This window comes from Astyanax mexicanus, chromosome 9 (assembly GCF_023375975.1).
Source record: "Astyanax mexicanus isolate ESR-SI-001 chromosome 9, AstMex3_surface, whole genome shotgun sequence".
Taxonomy (NCBI): domain Eukaryota; kingdom Metazoa; phylum Chordata; class Actinopteri; order Characiformes; family Acestrorhamphidae; genus Astyanax; species Astyanax mexicanus.
This window is the reverse complement of record NC_064416.1, coordinates 45,162,009-45,177,271: the sequence shown is the minus strand read 5'-3', so window position 1 is coordinate 45,177,271 and position 15,263 is coordinate 45,162,009. Positions and strand designations below refer to the sequence as shown.

Here is a 15,263-nt window from a genome sequence, read left to right as displayed (position 1 = left end):
GCTATCTTATAACAGAAAACACAGGTGCGCCACTGACTGAAAACAACCTAGACAGACATCAACAGTCAGCCGTTTATTGCTATCTTGCCAGTGAATTGTCAACACAGGTTTTCGTCCTCAATGTGCATACACATCCACTTGTTATACACACATGAACCCACAGCAGTGCATAAACCCATAGCGAATGCCTGTTGGCAGCTTTTCAACCTTTAACATCAATAATAAACAGAACACAAAATAAAATATTATTCCACATCACCAAAAAAAAAGAATGTGAAGATCATATTATATAAATGACCTGCTCGTGCCCATTTACAGCGTAAATGTGCAGGTCCTCTGCTGAGAAGCGCAAAGCGCTGTGCTGTTAAATTAGCAATCCTCCAAAGTTCATGGCTTCCTTCCAAGTGCATGCCTTGCTCTTAAAGAAAATGGCAAGTGAGATATTGATTGATTTATTTCATGTTACGCACAAAACACTCCCATGATTACTTTAGTACATGCCTTTTGTGTGTTTCGCAATGCACAAGGTGTACTTATCCCACTGTTACGATAGCAAAGACACACTGACGCCCTAAATTAAATAGGCAGAAGGCATCTCACCCAAAAAATGCTCTTTTTATACTTAGTCGTGTGAGTTTTTAGTACCAACTTTAGTGACGTGGTGAATACCTATATTTCCAGCTTTTTGTTGACGCGTCTTAACTTTTTTGAGATCTGTTTCCGCCATCAAGCTCTAAATGAGATGTTTATCATAAAAAGGTAAAATGTCACACTACCAAAATCTCATGTGTTCTGTGTTGTGTTGTAAATAAAATAAGGGTCTACAAAGGTCTGCAAGGTCTGCAAATTGTTTCATTCTGTTTTCATTTACATTTTTTATGTTTTAGTCACGCATCATACTCATCTCACAGAGTTTTATTTAGTTGTTCTTCAGAAGCTGTAAATGCTGACGTACTGTAGACTACTTCCTAGACATGCTTCTGGATAGCCTGGGCTACCAACCACTCCACCTCAGGTTTCAGCTTATCTCATCAGTTCACCACCAGCACGTGTTGTCAGATGGGTTTTTTTTAGCAAGCATGAGTGTTAGCCTGTTAGCTAGCCCTGCTCGAACATAAAAATTCATGTCTAGGCATTAATGTGGTTTATACTGGAATTTTAATACAGACTGAAGGGAAAAAAACACTTCATTTTAAATCCAGGCTGAAGGGTTTTTAAGAGCCAATTTTGCTTGTAGACGTTGTGTGTGTACGCGTGGGTGTGTGCGCATGTTTGTTTGTTTAAAGGTGATTAGACACTCGGCCCAGTCTCGCCGTAAAGTCCGTGTTAATAAATGGCTTATTAGTGCTAAGGTTATTAGAGCATGTCAGAGCTCAGGGTGTATCTACAGGTGTGTGTGTATGTGTGTGTGTGTGTGTGTGTGTCTGTGTGTTCTTTTCCAGAGCTTGAAGGTTGGGGTGTTTGGTGAACCACAGTAGTTGATAGGGCAGTGCTATGTTACAGACCGAGCTGATGGCCATCTGCTGCTGTCTTGCAGAGCCACTTGAGCTGGTTATGCAACCAGAGAGAGGCTATAGACCACCATTCATCAGATTATGCACTGGCAGAGCCACTATGGACACCATTCATTATATTACACACTCATAGGACCGTTATAGGCCACCATAAATCAGATTATACACCAAGAGTTGCTGTTGACTACCATTCATCTGTTTATACATTCACAGAGCAGCTAATGACCATCATTTATGAGATTATACACTCTCAGAGAGTACAATTTATTATATTACACATCAATAGGACAGTTATAGACCACCATTTATCGCATTGTACACATTTAAAGAGTAGCAGTAGACCACCATTCATTAGATTGCAGGCCGGCAGATTATGCCAGACAACTGTAGACTACCATTCATTAGATTTAAAACCTTAGAACAGGGGTCAGCAATAGGTTGTTTGAATTATAATAAATGATAATGAACAAAAATAAATAAATAAATGCTTCTCTGGCAAGCTTTTGTTTATATTCCTCCCCTGTCTTTCTGTCGCACTCAGCGTAAGTTTAGTTCTAATTTTTCCGCCCATTCTTGAGCTTCCTATTTCATTATAAGGGCGTTTTTTTTCCTGGTTGTGTCCCAATTCATTAGACAGGGCAGCGGCAGTGTATTGGAGCGTGACCATGACGAGACTGGTTTGAACCCGCGTGAGGAGCCATGTGTTAGTTTATTTTGATTTTTTTTTTCCCCTTTCTTCTTGGGTTTATCTGCTTTGAGATCAGCTGTTCTGCATTTGGGTTCAACAACCCTCTGGGCTGGAGAGCTACTAGTCTGTAGCACTCATCACATTACACTGAGTTTTCCAAAACAGATTTTTTTATTTGTGGCCCGCCTTACACTTACATTTACCGGCGTCACGGTGGCTTAGTTGTTAGCACGTTTGTCTCCCAGCACTGGGGTCTTGGGTTCAAGTTCCTATTTGGGTGGATTTTCCATGTTCTCCCTGTGTCCGGTTTCCTCCCGCAGTCCAAAAACATGGAAATCAGGTAAATTAGTAGCTGTAAATTGTCCAGAAAAATTACTCTCAATTGATCAGATCTGTATGTTTGTGTGTGTGTGTAAAATGTATATATGACTGCCCAGATATGGTTTGGCACTCTGTCCTGTATTAAATGCTGTAGTCCCTAATGCAATCCTCCAGTGGACGGTTGTTTCTGGTTAAGAGTATGCTGTGCACTATTGGCTGTTGCTTCTCCTGATGTGAGAATGAGTACTGAGTACGAATGGTTGTGTAATTGTAAATTGTAAAGTGGCGTTGGGTTTCTAGAAAGGTGCTTTATAAGTGTGACTTCATTCATTCCATTGATTTTTTTTATTTATTTATTTGATTGAGAACAACTTGAACCTAAGCTTTATTTGGACAACTTAAATCCATTTATTAATATACATCCATTTTTGCAGCACATTACAAAAAAGTTTGGATGATAAATCATTTACCACTTTGTAGTGTTGCCATTCCACCTCACAACACTTAAAAGTTGTTGCAGACATCTTGAAAACACATCTAAAGATGTCTGCAACAACTTTTAAGTGTTGTGAGGAGGAATGGCAACACTACAAAGTGGTAAATAATTTTATTTTTTCACCTTTGGTCTGGAGGTCACAGCATCCATTTCTTCCAAAAAAAATTAAAAAAAATAAAATACTGTGTATTTCAACCACAATACACCGTGTTAGAAGTCAACGCTGCTTCTGGGCTTGTTTAACACAAGGCTTCTGTTTTGCACAGTAAGTGAGTTTTAAGTGTCATTTGTAAATAGGGTCATAGTGTAATGCATTGTGTTTGGGTTGTGGTGTGTAATGTAAATGTGATTATTTTTGTTTCACATTGAATAGCTTGCTACTGATATTTCACTCTTGCAAAATTATTTATATATTTGTTTATATATAAATTATACTGTTTTAATGATTGTGCCTGTGTGCATTTTCTATGCATATATTTAAGCAACACAGCTCTGGTAACACCTGCATTATATACAGTACAAATCAGAAGTTTGGACACACCTTATATTCAGTGCTTAATATGCATTGTAGATTAAAACTAAAGTCATCTAAACTATGAAGAAAAACAAAAAAAAAGTGTTAAACAAACTAGAACATGTTTTATATTTTAGATTCTTCAAAGTTGCGCCTCTTGTTTAGATGACAGTTTTGCACATCTTGGCTGGATTTTCTCAGTCAGCTTTATGAGGTAGAGTCACCTGATATGTTCAGCTTTCAGTTAACAGCTGTGCTGAACTCATCAAGAGTTAATTACTTGAATTTCTTGTCTCTTAATGTGTTTAAGAGCATCGGTTAAAGTAAAGTTGTGAAGAGGTAGAGTTGGTATACAGTAAATAGCTCTATTTGATTAATGTTCTAATCCAGATTATGGCAAGAAATACTCAACTAAGTAAAGAAATTAAAATACTTTAAGAAATGAAAGGTAGTCAAACTGAAACATTTCAAGAACTTTGAAAGTATCCACAATTGCAGTCACCGCAATGAGCATTAAAAACGTTATGATGAAACTGGCTCTCATCAGGAAAAAACAAGAGCAAACGTTAACCTTTACAACAGAGGTCATCAGAGTTAGCAGCCTCAGAAACCTGGATGACTTCAGTATTCATTTACAATGTAAGGGAAATAAATACGTTAAAACATTCAATGAGAAGGTGTGTCCAAACTTTTGACTGGTACTGTAGCCTGTTTTACACAAGTTTGTACAAGTTATTGTTTGAGTCAGCCAGCTAACTGGTTAACAGGTTCCTCCAGTAATACAACCACACAAGCTAATGGTTCAGTGCTTTACTGCATTTTAAATATTTAATATATTTTACACAGAGAAAACATAAAAACCATACTAAAACATAAAAATAATACTGTATCTCTTGCAGACAAAATTAAATCTTTTCCTGTTGGTCAGGTATCAGCATGTGACCTGTTCTCGGTCAGCACCCACTCTGACCAAGTGAGCAACGGGGACAAACAATGCAGCTGAACCTGTACTTTCAGATGGAGAGAGCAGAGTGACGGCCTGAAGCTGCGTCTGGTTTTGGGGGAGCAGGAATGACCGCATTGTTTAATCGCACATTCAGAGAATTCCCCGAGTGCTTGAGATGGTTCTGTGTGGAAGATTCTCTGCCCTTTTTTATTTATGAAGACAGTTTCACTGAGAGGTGAAGTCAGGTGGGGCACAACTCCCTGAGATGGTATGAGGAAGGAGCCTGAGGAAACTGCAGCTCTGAATAAAAGCAGTGTTCTTAAATGGTTTTAGGTTGAAGGAGGTGGATGTGAACGATGATGTCCACCCCTGCTGTCAGTGTTGTGCCAGTTCAGTTTTAAAATTAACTTGTTTAAAGTTTAGTTCATATTGGTTAATGTTTAAATCATTGCTACTCCCAAAATAAATGTCTTTATAAACTACAGTATAATACGTTAGATTGAAATTTGTATTAATTTTCTCAGTACCTGATGTAACAACCACTGTTTGGCCAGTAAATGAGTCTCAAACCAGTGCTGCTTTCCACTCTGTTTATTCTGAAGCAGATTTTAAACCAAAGAAGTCTTCATATCAATGCACGGCTGCACGGCAATGCAATGCACGGCAATGCAATGCACGGCAATGCACGGCTGCAGGTATAGCACACATCCATCTCAGAGCTCTCACTCGTCTGAGTGTCCTTTTAAAACAGTATTTTTCACATAACATGTATATGGAGTCAAATTGGGGTCTTCAATGCTGATGAGAAAATACAACTGTCACGAAAAAAAAATCTCCATGAATTGCCAAAAAAAATATGATATTGCAAACAAAAAAGAGAACATAAGTTACCTTTTTTTGACTTCTTTTGCAACACCACTTTTTCTTTGCGTTTTGCGCTTCGCGTTCCTTTTTTCTTTTTGCAATACTTTCCCTCTTTTGCGTTCCTCCGTTTTGTTTGTGAGTCTATTTTGACCTCTTTTTGACGTGGGGGCGTGTTGAGATGAGAGGGGCGTGGCCAATATGGAAAGGCGGGTTATGGAGGATCGCGTAATCAGCTGGAGCCTCTGCTTTTATATGTAATGCTGCAGGCCGGCCAGTTGAACCGGCCGCCCTGACGGACGCTAACCAGGCTGAACAACAGCTATTTATAGTTTATAAGTTAATGCTAATAATTAATTTTACATATACCTAATTATTGAATTATATAATGTTGTTTTCAGTTGTTAAATTGAGCAAAAGGCTGAATTTGGCTTCTTTTTTTCGTGCTTGCTGCAGTTACACGCGGCCGCTCATATCTTGCAATGCACGGCTGCAGGTATAGCACACTGAGGTTGTAAAAATAAAATAGGAAGAAATTAGCTTAATTCACATTTTACTATTGAAAGCATGAGTTATATAACGTGTCTCGGATGTGCGGAGCACGTGTCTAGACAATAACTCGGTAAAGTTAGCATTTATTATCAAAACTATATAATAAATAGAGCACTAGATATTTTAGAAAGTTATAGAACAGTGTTTTTAAAGATTTTAAGTAGATATAGATTAAAAAATATATATTTTAGAGAGGAACTGCAGCAGCTACGCAGCATCCATCTCAGAGCCCTCACTCGTTTGATGGAGGTATGGCAGCAGCAGAGGGACACAGCCTGCAGAAATGAAAAGCTTTCAAAAAATATTTTTAACCTTTTTACAAAAAATATAAACTTATACACAAAAAACAAAAAACTTTTTACACATTTTAACCCATTTTTATAATAATAGAGTAATTTTGGTGAAACTCAAATCAAATGTTTCCGAACTGCTGACAATTTCAAAGCTTTTAATCTTCAGTTCTAAATATTTTAATCTCAGTGCTCTGGCTCAGTGCTCTCCAGGATCTGCTTACCAACCAATCAGCTCACAGTAGCAGTAATATTAACGTCTTTACTGTCGAAACCTGTTTACGGTAGAAAGAAAATATAGGTATGTTTTTTCTTCGTTTTTTTTTTTTGCAGAAAATATCATTATAGATTTAAAAAGTAAATGAATATCGTTGTTAAGTGGATAGTTTCTATTTTTTATGAGTTTTTAGCTATTTTGCTCCCTTCACCTCATTAATTTTGTACTCACTTGTGGGCTCCCTCTAGAGGTTTGCTTGATTTTCTGATATAGCAGGGAGATAGGAAGTGGGACAAGTATCAACCGGCTCTGGCTTGAGTGAACTATGCTCACAATCATATTTACTAATTGTAAATTGAATAGTTCAGTCTTCAGAAAAAAACAAATAAAATGTGATTTAATAAACTCAGTTCACTAAACGCATTCACTAAACAGTCCACATCGTGTAAAAAAACGCCTTTTAACAGAAAGGGTGTTACCATGACTGGACTAGGAGTTAGCATGCAGTTCGCCTGCTAATGTTAGCTAATATGTGATATGCTATAATTGATAAATATATAATATAATATTATAGTATAAGATAAAACGTGATCGTAATTAACAGTCTGAGAATTGTATACTGATTAGAGCACAGTGCTACAAATGCTACAAATACAGCAGGGTGATCTTTTTATTCTGCTAAGATGCTAACTCCAAAACTAGCATTACCATAAAGTACCGTATAAAATAAAATTAGAGGTTAGTTGTGTGAGTGTATTTACAATCGGATGGAAGAAAAAGTTTCTTGTGCACAGCAACCTTTTCTCAGACTTGTATTTCTACATGGTGTAAACATTATACATTTTGTCTGTGGTGGTTCTTTACATATAGTACATTTAATATGCAGTTTAGTGAGCTGCATCTACCAATACATGACACTGATCAGTCTGTAGAATTTTATCAGTTCAGTTGCCTTTCCAGTAATGGATATAGAGTTTTTTTTGTTTTTTTTTTAGATTCAGTTGGTTTCTGTTTATAAATGAGGGTTAATCTATAGTTACAGTAGTTAGGAGTGTATGCCATTGCACTTATACTGCCACATGATGCACCAGCACACAAAAGGGAGCTGGATTTTATACAACACCACTTATTTTACTTCTTTTATTGTGTATTAGGTTTATTATTAGCCTGCCACACCTTACTGTAATTAGTCTGAAAGTCTGAATAGAAACCTGTAATAGTATTAGAGTGCGAGAGCAAGAGAGAAAGATTAAATCCATACATTATGTATGTTTTTAACTCTGCAGTAGTAAACAAAAAATTATATTGCTTAACCAGACTCTGTAAAGCAAGTGAATTTCAGGAGGAGGTTGAAGTTACAATTTCTAGATTAATAACAGGGATTAACGCTGTTATTAATAATGTTGACGGTTCTAAAAAAAAATGCACAGTTCCAGAAAAATGTGTGAAACCATATGGCCCAAATATTCTGTGATATCCAACACATTTAATCATCCTGCCCACAATTATGAATATTTCTTAAACAGAAAACACTCAAAAATAAGATCTTATTTCTCCAAATAATTGTTGGGTACATGCACAATATTAAGTGTCCTGCATTGTGTTTGGTGATGTGAGGCTTGGATGAAGCTACATGAAGTTTGGAGGTGTGTAGTGATGATCTAATCTGAAGTTACATGAAGTTTGGAGGTGTGTAGTGATGAACTAATCTGAAGCTACATGAAGTTTGGAGGTGTGTAGTGATGAACTAATCTGAAGCTACATGAAGTTTGGATGTGTAGTGATGAACTAATCTGAAGCTACATGAAGTTTGGATGTGTAGTGATGAACTAATCTGAAGCTACATGAAGTTTGGATGTGTAGTGATGAACTAATCTGAAGCTACATGAAGTTTGGAGGTGTGTAGTGATGAACTAATCTGAAGCTACATGAAGTTTGGATGTGTAGTGATGAACTAATCTGAAGCTACATGAAGTTTGGAGGTGTGTAGTGATGATCTAATCTGAAGCTACATGAAGTTTAGAGGTGTGTAGTGATTTACTTTTCTGAAGCTACATGAAGTCTGGAGGTGTGTAGTGATGAACTAATCTGAAGCTACATGAAGTTTGGATGTGTAGTGATGAACTAATCTGAAGCTACATGAAGTTTGGAGGTGTGTAGTGATGATCTAATCTGAAGCTACATGAAGTTTAGAGGTGTGTAGTGATGAACTAATCTGAAGCTACATGAAGTTTGGATGTGTAGTGATGAACTAACCTGAAGCTACATGAAGTTTGGATGTGTGTAGTGATGAACTAATCTGAAGCTACATGAAGTTTGGATGTGTAGTGATGAACTAATCTGAAGCTACATGAAGTTTGGATGTGTAGTGATGAACTAACCTGAAGCTACATGAAGTTTGGATGTGTAGTGATGAACTAATCTGAAGCTACATGAAGTTTGGAGGTGTGTAGTGATGAACTAATCTGAAGCTACATGAAGTTTGGAGGTGTGTAGTGATGAACTAACCTGAAGCTACATGAAGTTTGGAGGTGTGTAGTGATGAACTAACCTGAAGCTACATGAAGTTTGGAGGTGTGTAGTGATGAACTAACCTGAAGCTACATGAAGTTTGGATGTGTAGTGATGAACTAATCTGAAGCTACATGAAGTTTGGAGGTGTGTAGTGATGAACTAATCTGAAGCTACATGAAGTTTGGAGGTGTGTAGTGATGATCTAATCTGAAGCTACATGAAGTTTAGAGGTGTGTAGTGATTTACTTTTCTGAAGCTACATGAAGTCTGGAGGTGTGTAGTGATGAACTAACCTGAAGCTACATGAAGTTTGGAGGTGTGTAGTGATGAACTAACCTGAAGCTACATGAAGTTTGGATGTGTAGTGATGAACTAATCTGAAGCTACATGAAGTTTGGAGGTGTGTAGTGATGAACTAATCTGAAGCTACATGAAGTTTGGAGGTGTGTAGTGATGAACTAACCTGAAGCTACATGAAGTTTGGATGTGTAGTGATGAACTAATCTGAAGCTACATGAAGTTTGGAGGTGTGTAGTGATGAACTAATCTGAAGCTACATGAAGTTTGGAGGTGTGTAGTGATGATCTAATCTGAAGCTACATGAAGTTTAGAGGTGTGTAGTGATTTACTTTTCTGAAGCTACATGAAGTTAGGAGGTGTGTAGTGATGAACTAATCTGAAGCTACATGAAGTTTGGAGGTGTGTAGTGATGAACTAATCTGAAGCTACATGAAGTTTGGAGGTGTGTAGTGATGAACTAATCTGAAGTTACATGAAGTTTGGAGGTGTGTAGTGATGAACTATTCTGAAGCTACATGAAGTTTGGAGGTGTGTAGTGATGAACTAACCTGAAGCTACATGAAGTTTGGAGGTGTGTAGTGATGAACCAATCTGAAGCTACATGAAGTTTGGAGGTGTGTAGTGATGAACCAATCTGAAGCTACATGAAGTTTGGAGGTGTGTAGTGATGAACTAATCTGAAGCTACATGAAGTTTGGAGGTGTGTAGTGATGAACTAATCTGAAGCTACATGAAGTTTGGAGGTGTGTAGTGATGAACTATTCTGAAGCTACATGAAGTTTGGAGGTGTGTAGTGATGATCTAATCTGAAGCTACATGAAGTTTAGAGGTGTGTAGTGATGAACTAACCTGAAGCTACATGAAGTTTGGAGGTGTGTAGTGATGAACTAATCTGAAGCTACATGAAGTTTGGAGGTGTGTAGTGATGAACTCTGAAGCTACATGAAGTTTGGAGGTGTGTAGTGATGAACTAATCTGAAGCTACATGAAGTTTGGAGGTGTGTAGTGATGAACTAATCTGAAGCTACATGAAGTTTGGAGGTGTGTAGTGATGAACTAACCTGAAGCTACATGAAGTTTGGAGGTGTGTAGTGATGAACTAACCTGAAGCTACATGAAGTTTGGAGGTGTGTAGTGATGAACTAACCTGAAGCTACATGAAGTTTGGATGTGTAGTGATGAACTAATCTGAAGCTACATGAAGTTTGGAGGTGTGTAGTGATGAACTAATCTGAAGCTACATGAAGTTTGGAGGTGTGTAGTGATGATCTAATCTGAAGCTACATGAAGTTTAGAGGTGTGTAGTGATTTACTTTTCTGAAGCTACATGAAGTCTGGAGGTGTGTAGTGATGAACTAACCTGAAGCTACATGAAGTTTGGATGTGTAGTGATGAACTAATCTGAAGCTACATGAAGTTTGGAGGTGTGTAGTGATGAACTAATCTGAAGCTACATGAAGTTTGGAGGTGTGTAGTGATGAACTAACCTGAAGCTACATGAAGTTTGGATGTGTAGTGATGAACTAATCTGAAGCTACATGAAGTTTGGAGGTGTGTAGTGATGAACTAATCTGAAGCTACATGAAGTTTGGAGGTGTGTAGTGATGATCTAATCTGAAGCTACATGAAGTTTAGAGGTGTGTAGTGATTTACTTTTCTGAAGCTACATGAAGTTTGGAGGTGTGTAGTGATGAACTAACCTGAAGCTACATGAAGTTTGGATGTGTAGTGATGAACTAATCTGAAGCTACATGAAGTTTGGAGGTGTGTAGTGATGAACTAATCTGAAGCTACATGAAGTTTGGAGGTGTGTAGTGATGAACTATTCTGAAGCTACATGAAGTCTGGAGGTGTGTAGTGATGAACTAATCTGAAGCTACATGAAGTTTGGAGGTGTGTAGTGATGAACTAATCTGAAGCTACATGAAGTTTGGAGGTGTGTAGTGATGAACTAATCTGAAGCTACATGAAGTTTGGAGGTGTGTAGTGATGAACTATTCTGAAGCTACATGAAGTTTGGAGGTGTGTAGTGATGATCTAATCTGAAGCTACATGAAGTTTAGAGGTGCTGGAGTTCACTGAGCTCCTGAGAGCCTGAGAGCCTGACATCCGTTCTTTCACTAATGTTTGTAGAAGCAGTAGAAGCATGACTAGCTGCTGCTTTTATTAAACACCTGTGGTCATTGAAGTGATTAGAGAACCTGAGTTCAGTGAATAAGTTCAGTAAATATGATTTATATAACTTAACTATCCATCCAATAACAAGTGTTTCAGATCAAGCACAGACACAAGCACTTGTTTTTGCAGTGTCCGTGTCAACACAAAGTGGGAATGATGTTAGATGCAGCCGCAGATGGATCTTTATTTACATCCAAACACAGTCCAAGAAACAGGCAAGGGTCAAATCATTGGCAAACAGGGCAATCAGACTCTGAGGCAAACAACAAGGTCAGTACACTAGGCAAAGGTCAGAACACCAAATAAACAATAGGATAAGATATGCTCAGAGCTTAGAATTCAGATTAATGAAACACTAAGACTTCACAACGAATATACAGCTTCAGGCTCCTTTAAAGAGAATGTAAATTGCATTAAGGTTAGCGGGGTGGGGCCAGTGATCAGCCAATGCATGTGTTACCATAATTCTCTGCAGCAGAAGTGTTTACACTGATGATTGGATCTGTATCTGATCAAGAAATGCTTTTAAAATGTGCTTAGATTTAATTTTAAGTTAGTTCTAAAAACAGGGACCAGTTCAGCTACATAATGTGAACATTACATCCTGATACCCTAGATCTATTCTCTGTATTCTATAACCAGTAATCATCAGACTTGCTCTGGTAACAGGATCACCTGTCAGGTTCTGAGACATTTTGCTGCTCTGAGAAAATCTGCTTTTAGCTGCAGCAGTGAGCTGTGATTCACAGGGAGCTCTAAAGCTCTGCCTGCTGGAGTCTCTTCATCATCCTGCACTTTAAGTCTCTAATTATCTTTAGTCAGCCGGCAGCTTTTATATTTCATCTTAGTTTGTCTTCTAGTTCATTTTTTACATTAATATTTGCTTAATTCTGTTTTGTCTTTTATTTTGTGCAGTGTATTTGTCTTTGTTACCTTGGAGAATTAAAAAAGCCCTAAATATTAAAGCTTTAAAGTCTGTAATGTTTAATTGAGAGCAGTAGTATTCTTGAGTGTAGAGGGGACAAAATATTGTAATTAATGGTATGAGTGTGCTGGCACGACCATCCCTGCTAAGCATAATATATTCATTTGAAATGCAGAGGTGTCTGATGGCTTTTATGTCCAATGTACAGCCTGTACAGCCTTTTTTTTCCTTCTTTTTTCTAAGCAACCATTTTGTTTTTAAAGGCTGTGAATACGAGATGCTAGAGCGATGTGTTCCATGCCACATTAGAACTGCCAGAACCCAATCATCCAGTGTCACTAATACCACTGTAGTGGTTACACCTTCCTGCGACCAGACCATCCAGCAACGCTAATGCTGCTTAGCACTGCTGGTGACTGGAACGTCAAGTGCTATGTTAGCACTGCTGGTGACTGTAATGTCCAACGCTATGTTAGCACTGCTGGCGACTGGAACGTCAAGCGCTATGTTAGCACTGCTGGTGACTGTAATGTCCAACGCTATGTTAGCACTGCTGGCGACTGGAACGTCAAGCGCTATGTTAGCACTGCTGGTGACTGGAACGTCCAGCGCTATGTTAGCACTGCTGGTGACTGGAACGTCCAGCACTATGTTAGCACTGCTGGGGAATGGATCGTTAAACACCACATTAGCACTGCTGGCGTCTGGACTATCCAATCTCACGTTAGTACTGTCGGTGCCTGGATTGTCAAGCGCTTTGTTAGCACTGGCTTCTGGAACATCCAATGATACATTAGCACTGCCAGTGTCCAGACTGTGCTGCAAAGGTTTCAAGAACTGTAGGGGGCGATCTAATAAAAGCAAAGTGTATAAATTAATTAATTTGAAAAGTTGATAAATCAATTGCTTTATAGAAATATTAGTCAGCTCTAGATGATTATCATTCCAGAACAGTGTCCAGGCAGACTGACCAGCACACAGCCGGCTGCACAGAGGCATTATGAGTAAAGCAGATTATGGAGAGGGTTGAGATTAGGATTAATGAGGACAGTCAGAGTGTGTGAGGGTTTGATTTCTATAAGGTGTGTAATCTGAGCGACCGGAGGTTTATTATCTTAGAGTGCATGCGCGTACACACACACACACACACACACACACACACACACACAGCCATAAGCACCAACCAGGAGAGAAATGTTTTTTATTTATTTTTACATTAAATTAACAGAATTATAATCGATCATGTTTCTGTTACTGTGATTAAAACTGGTGCATGTAAATGAGCTCTCTTTTGATTGACAGCGGGCCAACTCTGATAATGATGACGATGATTATATTAATTAATAATAATCAGTCTTTGTAGGTCATAGATTTATAATATGATTTTTATTTATTCTTATTACTATTATTATTATTATTACAATTACAGTTACATTATTCTAAATCACATTTGTAATTTTTGCTTATTTAATTATTTTCTACTTTACAATTTAGCAGAATTTAGCTTAATAACAGATGGATGGTGCTGTGCTGGTTAGATTAATAGGTTCTGGGGTTTGAACTCAGCAGCATGTTAGCTTGGATGCAGTTTTCTGAACTTTATTTTGTGAATTAAATTTGTAATATATTATATAGAATGATATTTGACAGGTTTTGTGTGCCTCCATCATGTTATAGTGACCTGAACTGTAGTGCAGAGTCAAAGGGCACAGTGGAAAGTGATTAATCATGTGATTAGCTAATGTAGTTGAAATTAACGAATTAATTTGAGAGTGCTAATTTAAACAGTGGATTTGTTTATTGGAAGTGAAATTAAATGGGAGATTTTGTTAATAAGTTGGTAATATTCTCAGCAGCTGGCAGGATTTACTACGCCAGCTGTTAATCCTGCTAACACCACTGTGCACTTCAGTGAAAATGTGACAACTGACCTTGTCTCTCTCTCTCTCTCTCTCTCTCTCTCTCTCTCACTCAGGGAGCAGCCGATCTTCACCACCAGAGCCCATGTGTTCCAGATTGATCCAACCACTAAGAAGAACTGGGTTCCTGCCAGTAAGCAGGCTGTCACCGTCTCGTACTTCTATGACAGTACGCGCAACAGCTACCGCATCATCAGTGTGGATGGGTCAAAGGTCAGTTCAGCTGAAACATGCTAAAGTTCGCTGTACTGTAGTGTCCCTCTTTGGAAAATGTGTTCAGACATCTATAATTTGGTTATAATATGTGTAACTGGAGTAATTATTTTTCAAAAGACTTTTTACTTCTACTTTTACGTTTTAACACAATTATCTCAACTTTCTACTCCTTACATTTTTATAAAAATAGCCTCGATACTCCTATTTCATTTCAGCTTGTTTTCATTCCGGCTTCTCATCCTTCAATAAAACCTATATCCAGATAAATCTCTCCATCCAGATAGAGTGAATCTGATTGTGATTGGATGTAGAGAAGTATAAACATATACCATTCCGACTCCCTATTGGTCTATATTGTGATCCATCAAACCTTCACCTTCACACACTATAGGACTCTGTGGTGAGGTCTAAGCTTTTGTTCTTAATGGCTTTATTTTTTCTCCCCTTACATTACTTTTTATTACTTTTATACTTTAAGTAGTTTTGAAATCAGTATTTTTGCACTTTTACTTACAGAGTAAAAAGCTTGCGTTGATTCTTCAACTTCTACAGAAGTATTTTGAATCCTAGTATCAATACTTCTACCTTAGTAATGAATGTCAGTACTTTCCACAGCTTTGCTGACTATCAATCATCATGGTGTTGCAGGATCTGTGTGATAAGCGTGTGTGGAAGGCTTTTGTTTCAGCTCAGATTATGAGATCTTTCAGATCGTACACCACTGGTATACAAACTGGGGTGGATTTGGGGGGACGTTTCCAAACAATTATTAAAAAACAGTAGTTTTGTCAAACTACAACAAAAAATATAAT

At 37.9% G+C, this 15,263-nt stretch overlaps 1 protein-coding gene across 2 annotated transcripts in view; it reads left to right on the top strand.

Annotated features, from left to right (window-relative positions):
- Positions 1-15,263, top strand: part of homer2 (homer scaffold protein 2) — a 60,069-nt gene that overhangs the window by 22,935 nt on the left and 21,871 nt on the right. For both annotated transcript variants that reach the window (XM_022687029.2, XM_022687028.2), the window contains exon 2: positions 14,292-14,448. In XM_022687029.2, the coding sequence (XP_022542750.2) occupies positions 14,292-14,448 (157 nt within the window). The remainder of the gene's footprint in view (positions 1-14,291; positions 14,449-15,263) is intronic.